Source organism: Pelobates fuscus, chromosome 3, assembly GCF_036172605.1.
Source record: "Pelobates fuscus isolate aPelFus1 chromosome 3, aPelFus1.pri, whole genome shotgun sequence".
Taxonomy (NCBI): Eukaryota; Metazoa; Chordata; class Amphibia; order Anura; family Pelobatidae; genus Pelobates; species Pelobates fuscus.
Genome location: NC_086319.1, coordinates 164,227,230 through 164,246,605, shown reverse-complemented (window position 1 = coordinate 164,246,605; position 19,376 = coordinate 164,227,230). Strand labels below are relative to the sequence as shown.

The 19,376-nt window shown below is 43.7% G+C and overlaps 1 protein-coding gene across 1 annotated transcript in view; it reads left to right on the top strand.

Annotated features, from left to right (window-relative positions):
• KIAA1549 (KIAA1549 ortholog) overlaps positions 1-19,376 on the top strand; it is a 199,140-nt gene that overhangs the window by 153,396 nt on the left and 26,368 nt on the right. The window contains exons 7-10 of the mRNA XM_063447620.1: positions 6,275-6,334; positions 7,053-7,198; positions 10,000-10,177; positions 11,475-11,653. Coding sequence (XP_063303690.1) covers positions 6,275-6,334; positions 7,053-7,198; positions 10,000-10,177; positions 11,475-11,653 — 563 coding nt within the window. The remainder of the gene's footprint in view (positions 1-6,274; positions 6,335-7,052; positions 7,199-9,999; positions 10,178-11,474; positions 11,654-19,376) is intronic.

Below are 19,376 nucleotides of genomic sequence, written 5' to 3'. Positions count from 1 at the left end.
TAAGATAGTTCAAAGGTTTTTCAGCATTCAATATGGATTAGTTATGTAGCATGAGGCTGTATATTCATGGAATATTCAACCTATCCAAAACAGAACTTCTGGTCTTTCCTCCCTCAAGCGTTGCTACTCCCGTGTCTGTCTCCCTTCAAGTCAACGGCGCCACCATCACCTCTACCTTGCAGGCTCGCTACCTAGGTGTTCTCTTTGACTCTGACCTCTCCTTGACTCCGATTGCCAAATCCTGCCACATCCATCTCAAAAACATAGCTTGCATCCACCCCTATTTAAAACCAGACGCAGCTAAGGTGCTGTTCCATGACGTTGTTCTTTCTCGCCTTGACCGTTGCAATCTATAATGAAGGCTCATTTTCCTGTCCGCCTGTGCCTCCCCCCTCTGTCAGTACCTACATTGGCTTCCTGTTAGATATAGGGCTCAATTTAAGATTCTGGTGCTTGCTACATAATGCTACTCCAACCTACCTATCCTCCCTAATACACAAGTATGTCCCGTTGAAGCCCCTGCTCTCTTCCAAAGACCTACGTCTATCCTCTGTCCGTAACCCCACATCTGATGCTCACCTCCAAGACATCTCCGGGGCTGCACCTTTTCTGTGGAACTCCCTTCCCTTCTCTGTTAGACTTTCACCCAGTCTCCACTCCTTCAAAAAATCTTTGAAAACACACTTCTTCAGGGAAGCATATCATTTAAAATGTTAGCGGGTTTTCATTCCCCCAGCCTCACCCCATGACTCCTCTCTTGCAACTTGCAAAAATGACCTAAGTTCTCAGTGAATACTTTTCTAGCAACCTATTTCATTACCCCTTCTTATACCTTTTGTGTCACTATATCACACTCCCTCTAGCATGTAAGCTCATTGAGAAGGGCCCTCAATCCCTTTGTTCCTGTATGTCCATTTGTCTTGTTACAATTACGTGTCTGTTAGTCCACCCATTGTACAGCGCTATGGAATTTGCTGACGCTATATAAATAATAAAATAATAATAATAATGAAAAAATTATAATTCCAGGCTGGCTAAGGTCAATTCTGTGCATATTCCTTTGGACAGAGAGCAGGGCCGGACTGGGAATTAAAAGCAGCCCTGGAAAAAAATTTTTTTACCAGCCCCATAATGCGTTGCGCCAGCATAGTGTGCAGATACAGAGTTAGAAAAGATAACTTAAAATTAAAAATTATTACATCAACGTGAAAAAAAGCACATATAGGCTTCAAAAAGAGTACAGATTTATTTTAAGCAGACGTGCCTTTGCATATAACCCATGTTTCAGTTCAACTACCATGACATATTAAGAAAAGCTTGGTAATGGGACTGAAATGGTGAATGTATGTAGGGCACAACTGTAAAAAATTACGTTATCTTGTTTATTTTGAAGTCCTGTGAGTGCGCTCTTCACTTTAAATATGTTATTGTGCTGGAGTATGCACCTAGCAACAAGACTGGGCCAATACGTTCTCATTACATATGGTACATATTAATGAAATTTCTCTGTGTATTATGCATATATAAATGTACATTAATATATGTGTAAATATAATAGGCATAATTATATATATATATATACACATACATACATACATACATACATATACAGATATAAATATACCAGTGGCGGATCCAGAGCCTGATCTCGGGAGGGGCAGTTATAGATTATTTAAAGAAATAATCCATGCACAATAACCACTACTGCTCTGTGTGGTGGTTATGGTGCCAGGAGTGCCGGGACCCGCTCCCAGATTAAGTTTTCAAACCGTTTAAGAACAGTTTGACAACTTACCTGGGGTCTGCTGGGATATGGGGCTGTAGTAGGGTATAGGAGCAGTGGTGCAATGTGTGAGGGGTGCAGTTTGTGTGAAAGGTTCAGTGTGTAGGGTGTGTGGGGCAATGTGTGTATGGGTGGCTGTGTGTGTGTGGGGGGCAATGTGTGTATGGGGGGCAGTGTGGGTGTATGGGGGGGCAGTGTGTGAATGTGTATGGTGTGTGTAGGGGCAGAGTGTGTATGGGGCTAGAGGTCGCAGTGGTGAGAGTGAACTCTAGCGAGAGCCGGAGCGTTGCCGCTGTAACCGCGGCAACACTCTGTACTCGCGCAAGAAGGACCCGGAGGAGCTGCAGGCTGAGCTCCCGGGTCCTCTCTTCCTCCCTCCCCTGCCGGCTGCCTGCACAGTGCCTGCAGAATGGGAAGGGAGATCTCTGATCTCCCCTCTGGTCTGTGAAGGCACATAGCACTTGGACAGTGCCAGCCCTGCATTGGCCAGCAGGGGAGAGCCTCTGCCCGTTGCCCCCCCTGGATCCACCAGTGATATATACAGCCCCAGTCCCTCTGTATGTTTCTTTCTCCCCCCACTGCTCCTCTGTGTCCATGTCTCCCCTCTCCTTCCCAGTCTCTCTCTTCCCCCTCTGCCTCTTTCTCACCCTCCCCTTGTGTGTCTCTCTCCTTTCTCCCTCTGTGTCTCTCTCTCCCCCTCTGTCTCTTTCTCCCCCTCCCCTTGTGTGTCTCTCTCCTTTCTCCCTCTGTGTCTCTCTCCTATCTGTCTCTTTCTCCCCCTTTTCCCTGTGGCTCTCTCTCCCTCTCTACCTTCTCTCTATTCCCCCTGTTTCTCCCTTTGTGTTTCACTATCCCCCCTCTGTCTCTTTCTCCCCCCTTTCCCTGTTTCTCTCTCCCCCTCTACCTTCTCTCTATTTCCCCTCATTCTCCCCTTGTGTTTCACTCGCCCCCTCTGTCTCTTTGTCCCCCCTTTCCCTGTGTTTCTCTCTCCCCCTCTACCTTCTCTCTATTCCCCCTCTTTCTCCCCTTGTGTTTCACTCTCCCCCTCTGTCTCTTTCTCCCCCCTTTTCTGTGGTACTCTCCACCCCCCTCTGTCTCTCTCTACTTTCCCACTGTCTCTTTCTTCCCCTGCGTCTTTCTATTCACCCTCTCTCTGTTTTATTTCCCTCCTCCCCTTGTGTATATATATTACCTTCCCCCCTCATCCCCTCCATTTACCTGAGAGGATTTAGAGGTGGCCCGGCCGCGTTCCACGCTGGAGCCGCTGGGCCGGGTGGCAGCCTCGCCAGTCCGGCAGCACTTCTACTGCTGAGGACGGAAGGAGGAGGAAGGAACATGTCTCCCTACCATGCTCCCTCGCAGTTCCCACAATTAACAGCACAGAAACCGCGAGGGAGCATGGTAGAGAGACATGCTCTTCCCTCCTCCTTCCATCCTCAGCAGTAGAAGTGCCGCCGGACCGGCGAGGCTGCCAGCCGGCCCCCTCTGAGTTTGCCACCGTACCGGCCACCCGGTGGCACATACCTGTGCAGCCCCCAGATGCCGCGGCCCACCGGGTAATTTCCCGATATCCCGGTGGGCCAGTCCGGCCCTGACAGAGAGGCATTTATTGACTGAGAGCACTCAGCCAATAAATGACCAGGGAGAAAACAGATTCACATCAGAGAAGGTTTTAATGTTCAATCAAATACAAGAATATTTATGCAATTTTACACTTTGAAGGGGACATACAGTCATGGTAAAAATAAGCTTTTACTGATCAGGACATAATAACAATCATCTGTTTCTTAGCAGGTCTTAAAATTAGATAAATACAACCTCAAATGAACAACTACACATATTATACTGTGTCATGATTTATCTAACATAAAATAGAATTCAAAGAGCAGATACTTTCTGTGACGAAACCAACCTCGCCACTGGGCATTGGAGAAGCCTGTTTGGCCGCCTCCTACCTGCTGACTATGGCCCCTGGAAAATTGGTACGTTTAGAGAACTATATTTGGACATATTGTACTTTATTGTGCGACTGCTGGCCCTTTAAGAACTGTCTGGGGACATATTGAGACTTTGGGTAATAATACCCGTTAAGACTATGGCCCCCTGGAAGGTATTACCCGTTAAAGACTCGGTTAGCAGACTGGATTTTATTAGACTGTACCCTTAAATAATATGGAACAATTCTGCAGCTTTAAATGGGCACTTCGGATGCAGCCGAAGTACCGAAGTAGTCGAAGTGGCCGCCATTCGACAAACGAACACGTGGCGGCCATCCGTCGAACGAGGTCAGCGGTGTGTGTAGCCAAATCCATGGAACTGAAATCGGCTACACACTCTACCGAACACCGCTGACCCTTACCTTCTTTTACGCTTCGTTTTTCAGCTTCAGAGACTAAGTCCCGTTCGAATATTCGAACGGCCGTTCGAATGGGACTTAGCCGTTTTTCTGCAGGGAATTGACCGACCGCACAGCCCAAATCTATGGAACTGTTTTGGGCAGGAAATTGTGCTTGCGGTCGGTCATAAAGGACTTCCACCTAACTTTTGATCCACTGGGGGGATTTGGCTGATTTTTGGAAGGGTGTATGTTTAAAGTGTGCTGATTCTAAATATGTAATTGTTATGAATATTAGGTATTGTATGGTTTTAAAGTTATAGCACATGTATAAAAACTGTATTTTCCCTGGCTGTAATAATTATGTTAACTGGTTATCTGAGGGGAGGGAACCTGGGGGTTGTAACCATTATGCTATTGGTTGTTTTGTCCCTCCCTGTGGGCGGTCTTATATGTGTAAGGTGGAAATAAAAGCAGACTGGGTGTGCTAGCACCTCAGATCATCTTGTACCTTCATGAAGTTTCGGCTCATGTTTGGGGGATTGGAGAACTACACTCTGGGGATTGCTATAATCACTATACTCCCCAGGGTATTATCGCTGAGCTCTGCTAAGAGCTGTTCCTGTGCCTGCTCTCTGGAATTCGGAGAGGTCCATCTACTGGAAGCTAGACCCTGGTCTTGGGTCCAGAGTGGGTAGCGTGGCGAGACCCCAACCAAGCTGCGGCGGTTCGTGGGAGTCTACAGTGGTTATGGTGTCTGGTGGAGTGCTTGGAGTCCTCGGAAAGCACTAGGAGCATCCGTCAGCGGAGGGTACCCGGTCGGGGTGCCAGCGGTTCCGTTACACTTTCTTTTTCCTGATGGTATTTATTCAATTAAAGTCACCAAAATATTTTATTTTTTTACATTACAGTTAGATAAAACTTGCAAAATTGTTATATATCAATTTGTATTATACTGCTCTAATTTTTCATGTATAAAAAGTACATTTCCCTTTAATTGACACTGCAATTTTCTCTGTTGTCAGAAGTATGTTTAGGTCACGGTGCTATAATGTCTATGTAAAGACTATTATCATTGTTCAATAAAAAATAGAAAGTGTATACAATAAAACCAATGTGAACAAGTGTGGTAGCCAAAATGCTACTAGCCACCTGAGTGGGAAAACCCCTCACACCACTCAAAATAACATAATTAATACATACAATAGGTGGAAAATCACACTTCTGGAGGATCTGTAAAATATATAGCACACACAATAGTGTAATACAGTTAATATAACTGAACAGTATAAAATATGCAGATGTGGTACTCACAAACGTGGAGCCAATTATATGTGGCTCTCACTCGAAGCGCCTTGGGACTTTTTGTGGAAGGATGTCCCTCTCCTAGCTGGATCACTGGTCCCACTTGATCTCTGGATAATTCAAAGCTGGATAGGTATGCCCAGTTGTGCGAAAAAAACAAAGGGTTCCACTCTCCAATATAGGGTGTAAAAAGATGGCATAAACGGCCAAAATGTTTATTAGAACAATACTGATAAAATAACAATAAAATAAAGAAAACGTTTTCTATTAAAAACAGAGCAATGCAAAATATATCCAGCTATAAATGCAGGATAAAATAATAGCCCAATGGCTAGGAAACAGTCCTAGCCATTGGGCTATTATTTTATCCTGCATTTATAGCTGGATATATTTTGCATTGCTCTGTTTTTAATAGAAAACGTTTTCTTTATTTTATTGTTATTTTATCAGTATTGTTCTAATAAACATTTTGCCCGTTTATGCCATCTTTTTACACCCTATATTGGAGAGTGGAACCCTTTGTTTTTACCGCACAACTGGGCATACCTATCCAGCTTTGAATTATCCGGAGATCAAGTGGGACCAGTGATCCAGCTAGGAGAGGGACATCCTTCCACAAAAAGTCCCAAGGCGCTTCGAGTGAGAGCCACATATAATTGGCTCCACGTTTGTGAGTACCACATCTGCATATTTTATACTGTTCAGTTATATTAACTGTATTACACTATTGTGTGTGCTATATATTTTACAGATCCTCCAGAAGTGTGATTTTCCACCTATTGTATGTATTAATTATTATCATTGTTGAAATATAAATACTGATTTATTTTTTTCCCCCCATTTGTTTTCAGCTTCTCGTTACCCCCAGCTGAATGTGTCTCCCTTGCTGAAGGATTCTTGGCTAAAGACAGGTCAGTCCTACTGCAATTCTTTCTGCACTATGCTCCATAGATCACAAATCACGCATCATGAAGTGCATAGTACATATGGAATTTACCAATTCCGTTCGACAGAGTAAAATCGGAATGGTTATTAATAGTTAAGAATTGATTTGAGAACTATTCCCTTTAAAAACACTAAATGAAAAGAGTGAGCCAGCTATGCATTGTTAAGGTCATAATGTCTAGTCCCTATTACACACTTCAAAACTGGTGTCTGGTGTAAACAGATACATGTTATACTTAAACAAACAAGCAAACAAAAAGTAAATAGTGATATGGGATCCCCTAATGCTGAGATTTTAGGCTGGATACTTTATGATATGTACTTCTTATCTTTTCATTCAAACTCTATCAAAAGTGGTAGTGGTTCACACTGACTGAATTAAAATAGCTTTATTGGATACTTAATATGTTTCAAAAATATTTTCCAGGCTTTTGAGTCAGCTTTTCACCACTCCCATCTCCTCCTGCATCAGGTCCATTTACCTGTCACCCAAATAACCATCCCACTGTACCTAAATAAGGGCTCGGTGATGTATTAGTGTCTCCACCAATATGTGTATGTTAACATATTGTAGACTGTGGATGGGAGCACAGTGAGCCAGTGGCTATGCTATAGATGTAAATGTTATGTGCTCATTGCTTAATCCTGATTTTAAGATCTTTTTTTCCTCCATCATGGCTGCAGTTCTTTTGGGAGTCTTGGAGCAGCAGCTGAGAGATGAAGCTTTCCAGGCAGAGATGGAGAGAAAGTTGGCACAATTAATCAGTGAGGCCACTGGGCAAAAACGTCGATGGAAAAGGGCCAGCCTTGCAGGTGTTAATACCGTGCAGGTGAGTGATGGGACAATAGATATCGAACTAGTCTAGTATGATGTTAAAACCAAACCTTTAGCTCCCTTGATTACTGCCATAGATGTTTAGTATAATACATATCACCATGTTCTGAATGTCTTGATGTCTTCATTGAGCTAAAAACAATTAAGCTTTTTAATGCTTTGCAGTGTACCAATCGCCTTAACCCCTTAAGGACCAAACTTCTGAAATAAAAGGGAATCATGACATGTCACACATTGTTCTCACCATGTGCTTCTGATACATGAAATGGTGGCCACCCAGTAACTCCACAGTATGTCCCCAGATGGTTCTTAAAGGGCCAGTAGCAGCATAATAAAATACAACATGCCCAAATCAGTTATTTCAAGGGCCAACCCTCCCAGGGACCATAATCACAGGGCAAGAGGCTGGCAAGCAGTCCTCTCCAGGCACAAGTGGCGGGCTGGTTCCGCCACATTTCTCCCCTTTACCCACCAGACTAACAGGGTATCGGACCTCCTGCCGGTCAGTGCCTTGGTTAGTCCAGCAACCCACCCACAAAACAGAATCCGCAGTATAACCCACCCACAAGAAAAAGTTACTACCCCTGGGGTAGTGGGTAGCTTGTCCATGTCCAGGAGCTCCATCTTGGCTCTGGGGGGTACTAGTGCTCCGTATCGGTGGGTTGCTGAGTGGGCAGAGACCAGCGGTACTCTGCCCTGCTGCCAGCGCTACCATGGGAGTAGCCTGTTTGGAGCCCAGTTGAGGGAATGGCGTAGTAGGCTCCCCACTTTGAACTCGGTACTGCTGCTGGAGGGCATGACAGCCTGTCTCCCCTTTGGATGAACCTCCCTGCTGTCGGGGGACAGGGTCGACCATCCCTTGCCCCTGGGAGGCATATGCAGAGACCACGGTCCCATTTGCACTGGTGTGGGGCAGCGGATGATATACTATGATATACTACGATTTTGCTAAGGCATTTCATATAATTCTACATATATTGTTCCAACATAAAGTAAAAGCAATTTGTTTAGCTGAAAATTTCCATTTGAGCATTAGAGTTGTAACTATTAATGGAAAGTTTAAGTTAGAAAGTACATGGTCCCTAAAGGATCTTTTCTGGGTCCACCTCTGTCCATCCTGTTTAATCTGGTAAGTAGCATAAAAAATGAATCTGTAATTGTTGGCAAATGACACAAAATTTGATAAGATACAAATGTTGTGAGTTGTATCTGACTTGAGCTTACACGATGGCTTTAGTGTTCAAACACGTCTGCCCCAGTCAACAAGAATATATTGTATCCCTCTAGCATGTCGCCACTCCCTCTAGCATGCCCCCACTCCCTCTAGCATGTAAGCTCATTGAGCAGGGCCCTCAACCCCTCTGTTCCTGTGTGTCCAACTTGTCTGGTTACAACTACATGTCTGTTCATTCACCCATTGTAAAGCGCTGTGGCTTTTGATGGCGCTATATAAATACCACAATAATAATAATAATAATAAGATAATACAGTGTGAGCAGAATATTACTTTGCTGCAGAGGGATTTGGACAAATTAGGGGACTGGGCAGTAGTAGCAAATGAGATGTAATGTCAATTAATGCAATGTTTTGCATTTTGGGATGAAGAATGCACAAGCAACTTATACCTTAAATGGTACAGTGTTCAGGAAAAGAATAACATGATTAAGTGAAAATTGTTGAGAATTCATTGTAAGTTTCAAATCTAAAGACAAAGTTGCTGGAAAATCTCTCCAAATCGGCTATGGTTCAATTCCAGACACTTTGCCCTTAAATCAGAAATTGACTTCGAGTTTATTTTGAATTCTAGTTCATTCTCACTTTAGGAAATAACCCTATGAGATATATGAGAAGGACTTGGGAATAACGATATACAACAGACTATGCTGCAATGCGCAATGTCAGTCAACAATTGAAAAAGCTAGTAAGATATTGACATGAATTAAAAGTGGTATTAACTAACATGTTGAACTTATCATTCTGCCTCTTTTTAAATGAATGGTAATATCTCACTTTGAATATAGAGTGCAGTTTTCTTCACTCTTTTAAATAAGTATGTTACAAAACTAGAGAATGGAAGATTTTAGTTATGAAGGAAAACAAGAATCTTGATGGGATATCCCACTTTAGGTGGAATGTTATCACAGTGTGTGTACAAAGGGGGCTCAAACTTTTCATTTCCCACTAGCCATTGGTGACTAGAAATTCACCCCTTTTGCATATGGTTTGCACTGATGCTAGTATCATAGGACTTCAAATTTTAAGGTCTGGTACAAATTTCAATGCCTTATACAAATATATTTAGATTTTTCAACAGCATCTAGATACTTTTTTTGTTGTTGAATAATAGAATATACACATTTGTATGTGATGTAATAGCTTGTTTAACAAGGATAAATCTGAGTGACATTTTGGAATCCGCAAGGAATTTGTATGTAATTTTGTGCAAAACTAGAAATCAACAGAAATCACAAGTTTACAAAATAGACTTTGAGGGATGGGAACATTTTAAATGAATTCAAAGTGAATTTCAAAATTAAGACCAGAGAAGACAAACTGAAAACATAGCTGCTTTAGAGAATATTCCAGCTCGGCTATTTTGAGCTTAAATTTGAAAATACAAATTTAAATTACTCGCTGTAAATGTATAACTAAATTACGTAAACTGTGAAGTCAGTGAAATGTATTACCGAGAGCCTTTAAATTCCATGTGTTAAAAAGCAAAAACATCACACAATCTATTTTCACAGGCCTTACATTGTTTGCACAATCCACTCAGAACTCTGTTTGATGTTCCAGGTAGTAAACGTATCACGTATGGATGGATCTGACGATCCTGTGCAGCTGGTTTACTTTATAGAGGATCAGTATGGGGATCGACTCTCCGCAGCTAAGGCATCAGACTTAATTAATGAGGTGGACATCCAACGAGCAGCTATTATTATGGGATATCGTCTTCAGGGTGTTGTTGCTCAACGTGAGTAGAACATTGTATAAGCCTATACAATTGCTTTGTTATTGATGGTTGAATTTCATATCCTATTTGTGTTCTAAAATGTAAGATCTAGTGCAAATGGACCATTGTCATAGTAGTGAATTTTTACATTTTAATAGTTTTATCAAAGCGGCACTGTCACGCCGAAGTTACCTTTACCCAATCGCTTCCTCTCTCAGTATCTGTTCTTATTTTCTTTCTATCTAATCTAGTTTTCTTTAAAACACAAGACAAAGTAGGGACTACTTTGGCTTATGTATTTTTCCTATGCTTGACCAGGTTTGACCCATTTCCTGTGGTCAAAGAAATTTTCCCACAATACTCACCTCTCCACCGTGATCTTGTTATTCTTTCTTTCAGTATTCCTGAACTATAACTATGTGACAGGACGCCGTCGAAACTACCAAATTTCATCCTAACAGAATGAGTATAGTTTGTCCATTCGTGTTAAGACGACATGCGGTACTTTTAGTTCGGTTCAAAATTTCAATTTAATGAAAGAAATTCCGATTCTATTTCTGGCACGGCTGCATCTTGCAGTCGCTTAGTAGACCTCTCCCTACACGGTATTAGGGAGCCATCTACTAAAAGGCTGAAAGACCAAAATAGGGTCTTTCAGCCTTTTGCCACTTAGGGCCTCCACCCGCAGCTAAGTGAATGGCTGCTTTTTTAAAACATATTACAATAAAGGAGCTGCGAGCCGGTAGCTCCCTCCTTGTAATAAACTGAACGAATGAACAAACGAACACCGACATTCGGTCTTTGTTTGTTCGTGTGAAATTTCTATTCATTCATTCCACTTTCTGATGAATGAATAGACGAAATTCCAGTCCGAATATCGGACAATAGCAAGTACCCAAGTGCTTAACATGGGCATGCGTGGGAAATTCATAGCGCTATCTAGTGTGGGCCGATGGCGTGTCCCACAGGGCCTTCAGCTGCCCACACAAAGATGGCAGAGCCTAAGACCTAAGTCCGAGCACGAAATAAAGTTGAAAAAAAAAAAAGGTAATATTTTGGTATTTGGGAGTGATTAGGGGGCAATTAGTGTAGTGGAGTCGGGAGGGGGGGTAAAAAAATAAAACAACAGATGCGGCCACGACGGTGCTGTTTTAAAACATACATATATTTAGTTCTAGATGTGAATTATGTAAATGTGTGAATTACGGATTATATACTGTTATACTTGCCTCTTTTTTGATATATGTGTGTTCATATATTTTGAGTAGCTTAACCTCGCCCTCAATGCCTATTAATGCTCCTTTCTTTGCTATAATAGCTTTAAACCAGGTACCTGAGTCTGACCGCCAAGCCCAGAACTTGTGGATCATTGTGGGAGTGGCTGTCCCAGTTTTGGTGGTCACTGTGATTATCGTTATCCTTTATTGGAAGCTATGCAGGACTGACAAGCTGGACTTCCAGCCGGACACAATGAGCAACTTGCAACAAAGACAGAAGGTGACTGTTAACTTTGAAACCAACCAGAATGAGTTATGAAATCTGAATTTTCAAAATGTAGTCTAATTAGGAAATTTGGGGATATAGTTGTTTTATTCTGACAGAACTCACAGTATAAAGTGTTATACTTTACCTATTTAAAAAGCTCTTTAGGTAACTAGAATTTTGTTTTCCTTTGCATAGAAAAGAACACAGGACTTTTATTACCAAATAGAACTCATTGGTGAATTGAGCTACAAGCGGGACCTGAGTCTTCGTAACTCAAGCTAGGAACTTTTTTACAGTATCAGCTATGGTTAATCCAAGACCAAACAAATTTGGTCCCAACTTGTAAAGTAATAAAATGTGAGCAGGATATTGCTTTGCTGCAGAGGGATTTAGATAGATTGGGGGACTGGGCACTACAATGGCAGATTAAATTTAATGAAGAGATATGCAAAATTATGCACTACCGGGTCAAGAATGCAAAAGCAATTTACACCCTAAATGGTAGTGAATTAGGGATTACCACACATGAGAAGGATTTGGGAATTGTTATAGATTGCTATACATAGGACACAAACGTCACGCATTTAGGCTGAAAGAAAGGAGATTTCATCTAAGGCAAAGACAAGTTTTTTTTACAGTAAGAACTATAAGGATATGGAATTCTCTGCCTGACGAGGTGGTTTTATCAGAGTCCATACAGATGTTTAAACAGCAATTGGATCAATACTTCCAAAAACATAACATACAGGTTTATTATTTCTAAAAAGTGGGGTAATAGCTGCTTGATCCAAGGAAATATCTGACTGCCATTTTGGGGTCAAGAAGGATTTTTTTCCTAGTTTGTTACAAAATTGGAAGCGCTTCAGACTGGTTTTTTGCCTTCTTTTGGATCAACAGCAAAAACATATGTGAGGAAGGCTGAACTTGATGGACGCAAGTCTCTTTTCAGCTATGTAACTATGTATGTAACTGCTTTTGGCAAAACCCCACCAATTTGCCCATAAACAGGCAACATTTGTATCTGTTCCGCCTACCTTGCGCTTGTATCGCACTCACACAACCTTTTTGTTTTTACAGCATAGGGAGTTTTTGTGCGATGGTGCACTGGTAATGTGAATCTGGCTGACATGTTTTAATTTTTTTTTTTTTTTTTTTATCCATTCAGCTGCCTCTCTGCAAAAGTGTCCTCCACCCAGGTTTCAGATTATTTCCTTTTTTACTGTGCATGGCATCCGTCTGTCTGCCAGAGCTGACTTGCCTTGCAGGTCTCTCCTGCACTGGCAGTAATCTATTCTGGCAGCTTCTGTTATGGCTTTCAGGCTACGTTTTAAGTCCTTTTTCTCTTTTAATACTGAGAATAATTTAACTCTTCATGGATGTCTCCCAGTAGCATAATGTCTGACTAAAGAAACCCAGCTTGTATGAACTACAATTCCCATCATTCTTAGTGTATAACTGTACACAAATCACAAGTATGAAATTATATATTGTTGTATTTTTTGTTGTTGTAATAGTGTTGGTTTTCTTTAAAATTCCTTTATACATATAACGGTGTTATTGGTTTAAAGGACCTTATCACAAAACGGGTTACTACAGCAGGGGTCAACCTGGAGCCTTCCAGCAGTCAACAGTGCTTTCATTTAGTGGTCTATAATGCCTAAATGTAATGGATCTCTGTCTTGAAATGGCTTTTATTTATTTTTTTGTTCTCTGTTTTATTCCTCCCGGCTCTCAGCTCCTCTCAATACAGTGCTACAGCCAATCCTACTTGTAAATTTGCCCAAAAATGAAACTTTGTTACCTCAATAATTAAACGTAATGTATCTAGAAAAAAAACCAACAAGATGTACGGGTTTCGTGAGTGGGTGAGCTTATCGGTGAGCTCATTCGAGGCAAATTGAGTAAGCAGTCCAGTGCTGCTGCTGGGGACGTGAATGCCTAATTGAAGCATGTGTGTGCCACCTGCTGGCACTTCTTAGAAATGTATTCTAGAATGAAAAGAAATAATGTTAGAATTCCTGGCACGCCAGAGTAATTTTTTAAGGATATTGTGTGCTGTTTAATTAAATGGTGGCTAGATTTTCTGATGCAGTTATTATTGCTTCTCTTGCTTCGAGAGCTTGTGTGGCTTCTTGTAGTCATAGGATCATGGGTGTCCGCAGGAATTTTTCCAGGGGTGGGGGGGCATAATTGTAATGACATCCTTGCTTGGTCCCTTTTTGACAGTGTCATGAAAGGGAAGGGGCATAGTCATTATCACATAAAGCCAGGGTGAATAGCGTTTTCACAACTTTGGTGTCGGGAATACATGTTTGCAAATTAAAGGAACATTCTGGTCACCATAACAACTTCATCTAAATGAAAATGCTATGATGCCAGGAAGCCCCTGGGTGCTCTCTTTCCTTTAAGGGGTTAAACCGCTCTCAAATGGCTTCACCCCAAAGGCTTCCTCCTGCTTTAGATCTCCAGGTCGCTCAGTGGTATTAGGCTTCTGAAATGGAGTGTCAGGAAGTGCAGATTGACGTCAGGCATGGGTGCTGCAGATTGGCTAGAGTGGTCAGTTGACGCTCTAAGCCAATCGCTAGTTCCCGGTTCATAAAAATGTTTTACTTTTACTGTTTTACTGATTTGCTTAGAGTGCCAGCTGACCACTCTAGCCAATCAGCGACACCCCTACCCAGTGGCACTCTGTGCTTCCTAACACTCAGTAAATAAAAGTGAACACATTAACACTGATATTTGTTTTTACCTGGGGAGATGAGAAGGTCCAAAGTTTCCCTGCCAGGCCCAGGTACCAAAGCCTTATGATATGGTGTCCAGAATAAAGTGGAGGGTTCACTTCACTTGTCCTTCCTGCTCCAATCTCCTTTTCTTCTCCTTCATTTGACACAGTCTTCTTTTTCTTTTGACACTGTCTTCTCTCCTCCTTGACTCCTTCTGCTCCTTTACCTTTCTGCTTATTTTGCGCCCTTCTGCTCCTTTCTCTTTCTGACCCCTTTCTGCTCCTTGCAGACCCTTTATGCTCCTTCTCCTACTTTACATTTGTGCTCCTTCTGATTCTTTCGGATCCTTTACCTGTGTGCTCCTTCTATCCCTTTCTTCTCTTTGTAGACCCTTCCTGCTCCTTACCGACCCTTCCTGCTCCTTGCAGACTCTTGCTGCTCCTTGCTACTAATTTCTGCTCCTTCTCCTACTTTACGTTTGTGCTCCTTCTGCCCATTCCAGCTCATTGCTGACCCTTTCCAGCTCCTTGCTGACTCTTTCTGCTCCTTGCAGACCCTTCCTCCTCCTTTCTGCCTCTTCCTGCTTTTTGCTGCCCCTTCCTGCTTCTTGCTGCCCCTTCCTGCTCCTTGCTGCCCCTTCCAGCTCATTTCTGTTCCTTTGTGCTCCTTCCCCTACTTTACCTTTTGTGCTCCTTGCCGCCCCTTTCTGCTCCTTGATGTCCCTTCCTGCTCATTTCTGTTCCTTCTCCTTTCTGCTCCTTTTCTTACTTTACCTCCCTGCTCCTTGCTGAACCTTCGTGTAGGCTGTCCCCCCTATCCCTCACTTACCTGATCTATAGGCTGCCTTCCCCCATTCCTCACTTACCTGATCTGTATGCTGCACCCCTCCATCTCTTACATACCTGATCTATAGGCTGTCTCCCCGCCCATCCCTCACTTACCTGATCTTATGGGCTGTCTCCCCCCCCCATCCATCCCTCACTTACCTGATCTGTAGGTTGCCCCCCAATGTCTCACTTCCCTGATCTATAGGCTGTCCCCCATGCCTCACTTCCCTAATCTATAGGCTGCCTCACTTCCCTGATCTATAGGCTGCCCCCCCATGCCTCACTTCCCTGATCTATAGGCTGCCCCCCCATGCCTCACTTCCCTGATCTATAGGCTGCCCCCCCATGCCTCACTTCACTGATCTATAGGCTGCCCACCCACGCCTCACTTCCTTGATCTATAGGCTGCCCCCCATGCCTCACTTCCCTGATCTATAGGTTTCTCTCCCCTCCCCCTAGGAGTTGCTGGCTGCACTCTGTGTGCTCCGCTGCGGATTCAGTCAGGAGAGAGAAGCAGGGATATGATTTAGTTTTCTATGCCTGTCTCTCTCCATACACACGCCGGTATTGCACTGTTTTTTCAATCTCACACGAAAAATAGCAGAACAAGCTGAAAAATCTAGGGGGGGTCAAGTGCCCCCCCCCCCTTGCCCCTCCCTGTGGACGCCCATGCATAGGATGCAGATGAAATGCTACTGATGGCTCTCAGTGCATAAGGTTTGAGGGAGCAGATGTTTCTGTTTTGAAATATTTATAACCGTTCTACTATTAGTTCTACTATTAGTTCCAGATTTTCTTGTGAATTCTAAATTCTGTTGGTCCGGGACTGAAAGTGCTGCCAGGCAGTAAGTGCAATGCATTGGTGTGCAAATAAAAAGACACATAAAGGGGGCGGAGCTTGACCGCCATGCGGAGAAGTCGCAACTGCTCGGAGCTCCGATCGAGTGGCCGACATTAAGCCTGATTTACAGACACCCAGCCAAACTAAACGTCTACCCCACGAAGCACCCAGTGGGAATGGGGCAGGGGCACTGCGAACTCTCCGGGCACATTTGCCGTGGCAGGTCCGAATTGGGGCCTAGCAGTTGATGCGGGGTGGGGGATGCGGGCGGTCTCCCAACTCCGAAGTCCTGCAGGACACCGAAGAATCCTCCCGGTCATCCCGGTCCGTCACAGTATCCACAAACCAGCTCCTCACCCAAGATGGCGACTGCCAGCACCACCACGACACCCACACACAACGCTGACCCCATGCACCGCAGAGACAGGCTGCTAACACACCTGGATCAGCCCTGTGCAGCACCTGAATGGCGGGAGCCAGGGAAGCCAGGGGCAAGAACACCTCAGCAACAGACCCCCTGGGGGTGACAACGGAATGGAGAATACCCCAAGTATCGGGTTATGCATCACTCACAAATCCGGGCTCAAAGAACCAGCAACCAAAACCAACTACCACACACCTCGGAGAACCCCTACTCAGCCTCAACCTGGAACAGAAAGACCCAGCTTTAGGAGTTGGCGTGGGGTGGAAACCATGAACAGACTCTGGGACTAAACGCATACCGATAAGTGCTATTTGCCTAATAATATGCTGCAGCCTCTCAGCCGCATATCCCCCCCCCCCCCCCCCCTTATGCTCTTACCATTAGGGGTTACTAGCTGTGTAGCAGATAGGAACAAAAACGCTGCGGTTTTTCATCTTGCATACTAGCTTTGTATATGCTTCTTGTTGATTACTTAGGTTGATTACAGCACATCCCATCTAGCAGAGAACATAAACGTTGCATGTATATTGAATATGTTCCGTAATTAACCTCTGTACTCTATGCACAGGCAACTCTTGTATCTTTTATGTCCTATTAGATGCTCCACAGGTCTGGGCATTGGTATTTGCTACCTTCTCTACTTCACTCAGCTAATGTCACATATTGAAGACTTTTTATCAGGCAGTTAAGCTTTGATTTCCTAATATGTTTTAGATCTGAAACACAATAACTGAGCTCCTGCTTTCAGCAGCTGTATATGCATATTCAAAAGGCTAATTTTTGCAGTAGATCATGCAGAGTGGCGTCCACAAACTTGGGTTTCATTCATTAACACCAGTGACATGAACATTTTATTATTTATATAGCGCCATCAAAAAGTGAAAGTCTTACGGAGAAGGGAAGGGAGCGGCACAGAGGAGGTGCAGCACTGGAGAAATCTTGTAGGCGAGCATTAGAGGTGGGAGTACCGATAGAGGATATACGTAGGTCTTTGACAGAGCGTAGGGGCCTTGACTGGATATACATGTGTATTAAGGAGGATAGGTAGGTTGGAGCAACATTATGTAGGGACTTTTAAGCAAGCACCAGAATTTTAAATTGAGCCCTATATCTAACTGGAAGTCAGTGCAGGGACTGACAGAGCGGGGAGGCGTGGGAGGTGGGAGCGGACAAGAAATTAGCCTCGCCGCCGCATTCATTATAGATTGCAGCGGTGCAATCTGGGAACACATAAGACCACTATGAATGGGATTGCAGTAGTCAAGGCGAGAGAGAACAACAGCATGGACCAGCACCTTAGCCGCATGCGGCGTTAAATAGTGGCAGATGCGCGCTATGTTTTTGAGATGGAAGTGACAAGATTTGGCGATTGATTGGACATGAGGGGTGAAGGAGAGGTTGGAGTCAAAAAGAACAACCAGGCAGCGAGCCTGCGAGGCAGAGGTGATGGTAGCGCCATTGACTTGGAGGGAGACAGACACGGGAGTATTAACACTTGAGGGAGGAAAGACCAGAAGTTCTGTTTTGGACAGGTTGAGTTTAAGGAAGTGAGCAGCCATCCAGTTGAAGCTGTTGATGATGAACAGTGTCAAAGGCAGCAGAAATATCAAGGAGAATTAGGATAGAGTAATGGCCACGAGATTTAACAGCAATTAAATCGATGGATACTTTGGTCACAGCCGTTTCCACAGAATGACCAGCGCGGAATCCAGATTTAAGGGGGTCAAGCAGAGAGTTGGATTTGAGAAAGTCAGTCAGTCTGGTGTACACAACTCTCTCGAGGATCTTGGAGGCAAATGGCAGTAGCGAGATACGGCGGTAGTTGGATGGGGAGTTGGGGTCAAGGCTGGGCTTTTTCAGAATCGGGGTTACAGTTGCATGTTTGAAGGGTGAGGGAAATGTGCCAGAGGAAAGGGTTAGATTGAAAATTTTAGTTAGAGGAAGAGCAAGAGAGGGAGAAAAAGTGCGGATAAGATACGAGGGAATAGGATCGAGGGAACAGGTGGTGGGGCGGAAGGACCGGAGCAGAGCAGAAACTTCTTCTGCTGTAGCAGGTGCGAATGAGTGTAGAATGGTGGAGGGAGTGGGGTTGGGTGATATATTGGTAGGGGAAGGAGAGAAATTAGAGATCTCATCTCTGATTGTAGAGATCTTCTTAGTGAAGTGAGATGCAAAGTTTGTGGCGGACAAGGTGGTAGAAGGAGGGGGAGTAAAAGGGCGAAGAAGAGCATCAAAAGTGTGAAATAGGTGTTTGGGTTGATGGGACAGTGTACTTATGAGGGTGTTAAAGTAATTTACTTTTGCAGCGGAAAGAGCCAGGCTTCAGGAGCGCAGCATAAATTTATAGTGGAGGAAGTCAGATGCAAAGTGAGACTTTCTCCAGCAGCGTTCAGCAGTTCTAGAACATTTTTGGAGGTAACAGGTCAGCTTGGTGTGCCAGGGTTGTAATTGGGGGGCGCTTGCTGCGTTCAATTGTAGGAGGTGCCATGGTGTCGAGTTAAGAGGAGAGAGTTTAGTTGTAGAGTGAGGTTGCAGAATTAGGGCAAGATAGATTTGAGATGGGTAAATAGGGAGTGTTTGGAGTTTTGTGGAGAAATGCTGGAGATCAAGGCAGTTGAGGTTTCTGCGAGATTGGAGAGTTGAGGGTGTTGAGATTTGGTAATGGGGTATGCTGATGTCAAATGTTAGCAGATGGTGGTCAGACAAAGTAAATGGAGAGATTAGAGGTGGTGCAGAGATTGGTGAAAAGGGCACTCCTAAACTCCTGAAACACTTAAAGGGACACTATAGGCACCCAGACCACTTCATCTCATTGAAGTATACTGGGAGCAGTGTCGCTGTTCCCCATAGTTCTGCAATGTAAAACATTGTAGGTTTTGAGAAACTTCAATGTTTAAATCGCAGTACTAAGACTTCCCCT